Source organism: Pygoscelis adeliae, unplaced genomic scaffold (genome assembly GCF_000699105.1).
Source record: "Pygoscelis adeliae isolate BGI_AS28 unplaced genomic scaffold, ASM69910v1 Scaffold10, whole genome shotgun sequence".
Lineage (NCBI taxonomy): Eukaryota > Metazoa > Chordata > Aves > Sphenisciformes > Spheniscidae > Pygoscelis > Pygoscelis adeliae.
The window spans coordinates 4,113,523-4,123,357 of NW_008824053.1; the positions used below are offsets into that span (position 1 = coordinate 4,113,523).

Sequence of the window (9,835 nt, forward strand, 5' to 3'; positions counted from 1 at the left end):
TGCAATTAAAAGACTTGGCTTACAGGCACAGATTAAGAATATAAAATCATTCCCTTTTCAGGAGCAGAGAGAGGTTTCAGTAAGACACCAAGCATCACACACGTGGTCTCTTTTTTTGTTTGTTCAAGGTGCCTAGAGTTAAAACAATGAAGTTGTGTCCAATACACAACATTCTACATTACAAGTACCGAAAAGGAAGGAGAGAGGCAGGGCAGTGGACTTTCTGTCCTTCTTAATCATAATGTTTCTTTCCTGAGTATTTTTGTTGAGCTTTCAGAATCAGAAAACATTTTCCTGTTTAAGAAGTGAAAGCTGCCAAGTATTTGCTAAGGAAGGAAATTAATAATTTTCAGTAACTGAGTTCAGTTAGTTATTAGAGGAAAAACCCCTCTGTTTTAAGCATCTAGTTTAAGTCACAAAAGTGGGAACAGTAAATCTTAGAGATCTTTAAGTAATTTTTCAGTTCTCTATAAAAACAAAGCATTCTATAGAAAAAGCAGGAATCTTGGTCTTTTTCAGTTTAATAGCTGAACTGGATTTAGTGCTTTGTAAAAGCAGGAACACTGGATCAGTTAAAGCAGAAGACGTTGGTCAAAATTACAGACCAGTGCGAGATGCATAATTTAATGTGGTCATTTCTGAAAAAAACTATAGCAAACTCACATTGCAAACAACAGACCAGTGCTGACTTCTCATATTCTAATGCTTTCCGTGAACCTGTGTAACTTACTATTTTTCCACTATTTTCCCTGGGGAACGTACAACTGAAAGCTGCCAGTTTACCGTTAGATATAGGTTACTGCACCTTTGCTGTTTTTCTCTAGCGTTACATCTATATATGATGTTGGCACATAGCCTTCCTCTCCATTATGTCTTCGAGCTCTTGTCCACCCATCTCCTTTGTCCTCCTCAATAATGTACAAAATTTCCCCTTCTTTCATTGCTAGAGTGCCTTCATTATGACCTGGGAAAACAACAGGCAAAGAAGTCTCAATGTTCAGACAGAATTTCAAGTCATCTTTTTCCCAGGGCATAGTTTCCAGATTATATATAAACAGGAAGAACCAAAAATCTGTGCAAGAGAACATATGGTCAAACAGGCTTACAGACAAAAACCTAGTCCAATTTGTAAAGCTGAATATTTGCCAGTAGCTGTGCTAATATTTATCTTAGAACAGCACAAAAGTACTGCTCGTTAATTAAACCGATTTATAAAATATTTCCACTGATCTTACAAGCAATTAGTTGCTCATACAGTTAATTTACTTTCAATCGTTTTACCTGTCTTCTTTGTAACAATAATCCACGCCTTATAGTCAAGTTGCCTTATAGTCAAGGATTCGTAGTGCATGTTGTCAACCTTACCATCAAACGGATATATTGCCTTGCAATGTCCTATAGCTGGTAACGGATCATCATCTTCAAACTCATCATCAAACTCATTTGGATGTGCGTGTTGCTGTGGTGGGCCTCGAACTTCCTGATTTGCATCATCCGTGTAACTCCCTTCAGGGCTATAATGCAATGATTGGAGCGTGAGGACTCTGAAGAGTTCTTAGCTCTAAAACTCAGAACATACGTGCATCACGGAAGGGGCAGACCGTGGATATGGCTCTGGGAATGCCTGTTAGCAGTTTTTGTATTTACTGCTGGAGGTGATTTTCTGAAAATACGGATCTAACAAAGGCTCGGACTGAATTCTGCTACAAAAACAAGCATAAATTTGACATACTGGTCTCTACAGAACGTGGAAAACTGGTGAGCCTTACGCAACGGAATAAGATAGCTTTAAAAGGCACTGCTCTTTAATGAGTGGGTGTTTTGATTAGACTCACTATTTTTTTATGTTACCATAATGACATGAAGTGACCTCTAGAATCCAGAACCTGTAAGATTTTCCTTTAGGACATAAACTTCAGAGGATAAGTAACAACCATCACCTACTGTTAACTATCAAAGAGATGTACTGATTCTAGCATAAGATATAAAAGCAGTAGAGATAGAATAGTGACCTCTCTCTGCCCTGCGTTACAAGGTGGTTGATATCACTGCTGTGCCGCCTGTCGCTTCTGGCTGCTACTTTACCTTCAACTTCAGAGAGCCAGGCCTTGGGGAAAAAAGACAAATATTGGTGTCAAAGGAAACTTAAGATTCTAGACCAGCAAATACCATTTAACAAATGCGCTTAACTGCATACAGTTTACTTGTCAGTACACAGCCACAGAGACTGCGTTCACATGTGAAGTCTCATAATTACTTCACATGACGCATGAACCTATCCCTCGTGCTTAGCCTATACTCCATACTAGTCTTGAGGGGGGAAAAAAAAAATCTTTAATCACATATGAATTTCAGAATAAATGGTTAATAAGAAATTCTTCTGAACCGTTTACATCTTTAATAATGTACATCCTTGTTCTAGCTAGATGAACGTACTTGAAAATATGGCACCCCACAAAAAAATTCTATCAGGAGCGCTTTCTTAAATCAAGTAGTTTTTCTGGGTGCTAGATTTATAAGGCAAACTACAGTTTTACCACTCATTTACATTTCCCAAGGAATTGGTTTAGAGTCTAACCTCATTCTTGTGTATTTCCATCCGAAGACGGTCCATGTTGCTCATAGTCTCAGTTAATTTTGGTTGCAAACTGCCTGGATCACCCATCTGGGGATTTTTTTCATAAACGTCCTTCATCTTGATGAGGGCATCTCTAAAAACATACAAAACCCGACAATAATTATAAAACTTACATACATCAGTACTGATTCATTAAAGTTAAAATAGTGTTTGTGTGTACGAGATCCTGACCTGTGATTAGATACTCATCAGCTCAGACGTGAGGAACTACTGCTCCCCACAGCACGCCTAAATCCTTTTCCCATTCTGCCATCTTAGCACTTCGCCTTCCTTTCTTGTGTCGTGCACAAGCACACAAGCACTCCAACTGTCGACTCTTCTCTATGCAGTCTCAATACTGTTTCCCATATTGTTATACCCAATTTACTAAATATTAGTAATGTTCTTCTCTTAACGCACTAAGTTGCGGCGCTCTTGCTCAAAGACCTATGCATTTTTTTTTTTTAATGCATGCTTTTAGAGCCCATGTTTCCTGTGCAACATTAGGATCAAAATGTGTGTTATAGTAAAGCAGAAGGAAGCAATGCTAACAGAACCTACATACAATAAACCACGAACTAAAAAATGCTTTGTAATAGCCTGGACTAGCATATTCTCTCCTAGCTTCTGACCACTATCGGCTTAGGTAGAGGACTTCAAAAGAAGCAGACACAGAGAGAACCATGACAAAACGCCAAAAAATGCACTCACTTTTGGTCTGTTTCCTTCTGTAGTTCTCTGTTGAGTTCATCGATTCTCTGTTGCAGTTTCTTGCGTCGTTGTTCTGGAGGGAGATGGCTGAAGTCTTCTAGTGCAGGGCCCTGCAAGTAGAAATACTATTAAACAAGTAACACGCACATATCAGGACAGCTGAACCGACATACCCACACACGGACAGTGTTCACTGGAAGCAGGATGGACCTTCTTAAAAACTCTACTTGACACACAGCTCTATAAAAGACCACAACAGAGTAAATGCACGTTCTTGCTGCCAGGTCATAGTCATTCATTCAAGGTTCTTTCTGCCTTCTGTAACAGTTGGCTCACAGATTTAATTATTTTTCTGAAAAGCTGAGCCATGTACCTCCTATTACATCCACTACACTTAAAGCAGATTTAGAAAGGACAGAATTCATTACTACAGAGTAATTTCAGTCAGAACAAAAATCCAAGATGTGTTAATAATAATAAGTAGTAGTAGTGTATAACTGATTCTTTCTCTAGAGTGTGTGTTCTATGGTGATTTGGATGCTATCCAAAGAAAAATACTGTATTTTGGATCTTCATTCCAAAGTACTATTATAGTTCTCTTCCAGAAGTTCAGCAATCTTGCTAGAAAACATATTAAAACTTAAAAAGTTCTGATGCATTTTACCTTGAGTAAAACTACTTCACAGAGCACAGAAAAAGCCTTTGTAACATCAAAGTTTTGACTTAAATTCATTAATCTGAATCAAAACTTGCTCAAATATTCCAGGTCACCTTTTTTACTATAAAAAACCCCAATGTTTCAGGGAGGGGGAAAAATCCTCCTACTTTCCAAACTTCCAAACAAAACAAAAAAAAAACAACCACCCCAAAACCCCCACAAACTTAAGACCACCTATTGTTATGAGCCCAAACCTGCAAAGGTTTGATTGCAAACTTGTGCCAAGATTATAAACAGGATGGAAGGACTTGGGTGTGAAAAGCATTGGGAAGAGATTTGTACGCATCTTGCGAGTTTGTTGTGAAAACTCTTCCCTTCAGGGTGACAGACACCAGCAGTGTTACGAAGGAAATATGGTACACATCTTAGTAACAGAAAGTTAAGTCCACTTATTTGTGTCCTAGTTGCCCAAGAAAGTTGGTTTTAGCACAAGAAACCCACTTGCCATTACAGCAACCCCCCATGGAAGCAAACCGAACTGGACAGCATTTCTTTTGTCAAGAAGAAACTTGACAGAAACGTGACTGTCCAGATTTTGACACAAGCAGCCTTAGGCTCAGGTGCCAAGTTTCTAATACCCCCTCTTAAGATCTTCTTGCCCCTCAACTTCTTGGTTCTTTTGAACTTGTAAAATCATAATGCTCGCTGCTTTTTAAGGAGGGAATACAAGACACCATAAAAGGAGGGAAATAAAAATACGATGTTTCCAAAATAAAGCAGAAATGTTTCTTTCTGGAGGGGAAAAAAAAAATTAAAATCCTTTCAAGGTGCTTTTACACACTACAAAGAAACAAAAAGACAACTACATCCTCCATATCATTCTTCCTTACAGGTCAGTTAAAACCAGAGTATCCTACAGCAATAATCAGAAGAACAGAGGTCTTTTTGTGAATTTTTACTGATTTACTCTGCAAAACAACAATATTGACTAAGGTGTGGTTTTCATTTAATATAACAGCTTTCTAGTATTCCTAAGCATAAAGGATCATCTCCCCTGCAATTTTTTTTTGTTAAATTCAAAGGAGTGAATTTCGCAGTGTTCAATATTTCTTCTTTACACAAGTTTTGTAATCTTTTCATATACCTATTTCATGCTGCTTTAACCATTTTCCTGACAAAGAGAAATCACCAAGTATTGCCATCATGACCAGCTTGTGAATACTGGTCAACCCTAAAATTCCAAAATGACAGATTTAAGCTGCAGCCAGATCACAAGTCTAATTATCTTACATTAAGCATGGATGATTAAGAAGACTGTGTATATGAGTGGAAAATCTGAAGATGTATTTCAGCACCTGACTTAAAGCAGTTATGATATGGAAACACTTTCAAAAGATTACTTTCATGCTATCTTAGCAGAAGTACAGCAGACAGATCAGCACACGGGCTTACCATCTTCACCGACCACTGCACAGTTCATTTGAAAACAGAAAGAAACGGGAAATTATTCACATGCAACGACCAGTTACGAAGATGATTAATGCCTAAAAATGTACCTTTAAAATATTACTTAAAGATTACAACACATTTTACTATGAGCACAAGAAAAGCAAAATACAATAATCAGAAATGCACTTCTGCTTTAAGAATTACTGATTTAAAAAACTACTGGGTGATAATGGGTAGGTTTAACTTATGAAATTCTAATACACAAGTTCATTAAACTACTTTTAAATTTTAGTGTTTTGAATAATATGCTAAAGAACTATTGTAGGAGAAGAAAACACACACACAGCCAACATTGCACAAAATAGCAGAATTTGATGACGATGAAGGACTGGTCAGCCATATGCAAATAATTTGTTAATTACAGCTAACAATCCACTACCATCACTTTTACAGATGTAATTTTTACAATGTATTTACTTTATTATCACAGTAGAACTACAATAAACAAAGATCTTTTTCAAGTTTAGAAGTTAGTAATTTTACTTTCCGAAAACAGCATTTGGGTCACTGCTGCTATTCTAGGGATCTTTCAGTCCAGATAAAAATAAAGACATTTAAAGAGTAAAGGAAGCAAATACAACATGGGATGCCACGTGTCCTGTCTTGGGTTTAACATTCACAGCATTTTGAAGATCTACCATGCTTTCACTGACTTCAGGTTAACTCTTTCCAGAGAAACACCAAGCAACTTAGAAGATATGTTCATCGTTCATGACCGTCAGCAATTGTTAAGGTTGTGGACTGGGGCACACAAAATTAGAATTTCTAGCAACAAGGAAAGTAAAGCACCTTAACAAATGGTACTTCAGTAGAAACCTCAATGAAGTCCAAAGATGTAAAATGGCTACGGAATAAACTTCTTGTTCCCTTTAGAGTCTTCCAAGAAAACACAAGTAAGGTTTACATATCACTGCTGACGATCCATCTATTTATGTATCAAGTGGCACTGAGCAAAGACCTCTCACAAGCACTAACACTATCTGGAAATGTTAAGATTTCAAAGGATAAGCAGCAGCATGTAATAGGAGTACTAATAAAGCAAATTACACTTGCTTACGCTCAAAGACTTTTTTCAACAACCTATTCTCCAGCTACTGTTTGCTGCTTTCGCTATATATCACGATAGGAAAATCTAATGCATGAAGCACAGAATGAGGGCAGTCTGGTTTTGGGATCTCCAGTGCCTTGAGTGAAATCTCATACAGGGCACGCTAAAATAACCAGTATGCTTACTGTCTGATATATGCCAACTCATGGGTAAATCTCGGTAGAAGCAGAAGCGAATTAAATACCGCTTGGTAGTTCTGCATGTCAATACCAGTTGGACATCATTTTTCAGGGACAAAACTGTGGAAAACAGCATCATGTACTAGCAACTATTAAGTATCAATGAGATTTAAAAAAAAATTATTAGAATTACAGTATGCATTTAAGTTGAAAAGGCACTCAATATGTGATACTGTGATGTCTGTTAAAATGCTTGCAAGGAATTTCAAAATATATAAAAATTAAATGTTCATCCTGAAGATTTACAGAGATTAACTACTTGATGTTGTGGGATATTTGAGTTAATCCAGATTTGTAGGATACTAGTGATCCTTGCTAATTTTACAGAATACTATTCTATATTAAATTCATTCATTTTTACAACATGAACAATGAATTGTAAGAATAAAAAAATTAAATAAAAATATGGTTTCATTTTCCATTAGCATTCTGTAGTTGTTAGGAGATGATCTTTTGCTTCAGTAAAAGCTTCTAGAACTACTGATACTACAAGGTCTTGATTTGTGAGCCAGGAGTCAATACATTTAGTGATCAACAAGAAGGAGGTGTAATCAAGACCTGTGCCATCTCAACAACTATCTAATCCGGTTAGTTCCTCAGTGAGTACTAAAGAAGGAACATTATCTTCATGACCAGAACAAATTACGATATAAGTGAGTCAGAAGGGGAAAGGAGAAACTGTCCCCCATAAATACTTAAGAGCACCACAGGAATTTTCTAAAAAAAGGTGGTGGTAGAAAGGGTATTTCCAAGATATCTGGGGGCCTGAAATAAGATGCCACGACTTAAAGAAAGTAAGTTTTAAGTGTAACTCATTATACTTCAGAATGACAGAAAGGGAGCCTCTAAATCATAACTTTACTGCAATATAACATTGTCGTACTTTGATCTCCACATTATGTCAGCAGTAGTCAACCATTCTTGATGCACGTGAGACAGCAAGTCAATATTGTTTTCAAATATCAGGAAATCATGAATTATATATAATCAAACGCATCCGATTATCTCATTGTTTGGATCAATAAATACCATAAAACATACATAAACTGGGCAGCCTATGCTTCACTGACCTAACAGGAAAGTGCCAGTACATTTATCACTAGTATAAATGTTGCTAGGAAGCCACTTAACATTTCCCTTTTATTGTCTTCCAAACAAATTCTATTTGCAGGATATGCCACTATAAATTAGTAAATGAATTGATAAATCTCAGCAGGTGGCATTTGGTAGTAAATGCTCAATACTTTTACCCAAAAGAACCTTGGACACACAAGAACAATTTATTAATAAAAAAATGCATTAAAATTATTATGTTTCAAAAATCAGTATTTCAAAACCTGCAAGCACCATGTGCATTTGACATACAAAAGAAATCAAACTTCTCCCTTCTTAGTTCAGTGTCTTGTAATCAACTATTATTTCAATTAAAAGTCAGCAAATAAGACATCTGATCTGTCAGATGGTTTTTGTGGTGACTATATACCCAATGATAAATTACTGCAAAAATATGTTACATGATGGTAGGAAAACATTTGTGAATGTGAACAACAATGAAGAAAGGTATCAAACACATGCTGAGCACCCTCTTTATAACACCTTTCTTTTAGGCACAAGTATTTGGAATGTGATAAAGAGTTATTTCTATTTTATTTTATTTTTAACCTGTTGGTAACTTCTGTATAATATGAAACAAAGTATCCTAACGACAACCTTATAGCTGAAGTGTTACTTTTAACAAAGTAAGCCTTATAATGAGGGTGAAGAGCATTAGAAAAGCCACATCACAAACACACTGTTCATAGCCCATCATGCATTTCAACTTGTTATCAAACTTACCCCTCTTTTGAGGCTTCTGAAAGAAGGAATTCTGGGCTTCCCTGTTTTTATGTCACTCATGCAATAATGCACTGGTTCAATGGAGAATATGGGATACTGGGACCCATTAGGAGTACTGGATGTGTATAAACTAGTAGGGGTTAGGGGTGGGGATTGTGGCTAATGTGGAAATAAAGAAAGCAATAAATAAGCCAAATGTTCAAAGTGATTTTAAAATGAAAATTCTGTCTTACAAAAATAAAATTTCCATCCAACACAGAAACAGCTTGTAACGTTCCAGACACATTTACACTATAACTGTATTGGTTTTAAAAGGTTTCTGTCATGAATTAATCTTCAGAGTTACAGGTTGGTGCAGAGATTGAAGGAACATTCAAAAAAGCTTTAGACTCAACACTTCCACAAGATCCTAACGAGATCCCGAAGTTGCCTGTCCCTCTTCTTACAACAGGAAGTTCTGCTTTTCCCAACTTCAGTTACAGCCATTTTGGAAGCTCGTGCATTCCTGAGTTTCTTCCTACATTTTGATGTACCCTACCAGGTAAGCTAAAATAGAAATATTAGGTACATCTATGGAGAATGACTAAGACAAAAAGTATACTCAATCTCTGTCATCAAGCTGGACTGACAAAATGGCTGCATGGCATTCTTAATATCACGAGAACTTCCTCCACTTTCTTCCTCCCCTTTTTTCAAATTGCTTCTCTCATTTTTTGTGTCTCATACCTCTGCTGCTTTTTCCCAGTTCGATTTTTCTGTACTATTTCCTCTGCTGCACAACTCATTCCCTTTCCAAAAGACTTTTATGTCTTTGATGACATCAAAAGTAGGTAAATGCATATCTGGAAGTCAAGACCAGCCATAGTTTCAGCTAAATGAAGGCCCAAAGGCCACCATGAATACCCCAGCTACAATAAATCAGCGTATTTTTATGAATTTAAGAGTATTTTTTAAAACCTGTAAATAGTACTTGGAATTAAATATGTATCTCCTGGTAAGTAATTTGCTCCCAGCTGCTGTTTTGTAGAGCGCCCCTCTGTCCTCCCCCAAAACAGGGGGAAAAACTGGACATAATCTTCCATTTCCTCCAGGTCCTTAAGAAGAGATGCATGTATTATGTATACACATATGTGTATCTGTGACTCCATACAGGCAACAGTAAGGCTGACTCTCTGAATGCTACTTACAAAGTGAATGAACTGGGGAGAAGAAAGAGT

The 9,835-nt window shown here is 36.8% G+C and overlaps 1 protein-coding gene across 1 annotated transcript in view; it reads right to left on the reverse strand.

Moving 5' to 3' along the window:
- The window catches only part of FNBP1L (formin binding protein 1-like), a 62,229-nt gene that overhangs the window by 2,525 nt on the left and 49,869 nt on the right, over positions 1-9,835 (reverse strand). The window contains exons 11-16 of the mRNA XM_009333869.1: positions 8,619-8,777; positions 3,329-3,438; positions 2,579-2,711; positions 2,013-2,107; positions 1,366-1,514; positions 806-964 (exon numbers count right to left, since the gene is read on the reverse strand). Coding sequence (XP_009332144.1) covers positions 806-964; positions 1,366-1,514; positions 2,013-2,107; positions 2,579-2,711; positions 3,329-3,438; positions 8,619-8,777 — 805 coding nt within the window. The remainder of the gene's footprint in view (positions 1-805; positions 965-1,365; positions 1,515-2,012; positions 2,108-2,578; positions 2,712-3,328; positions 3,439-8,618; positions 8,778-9,835) is intronic.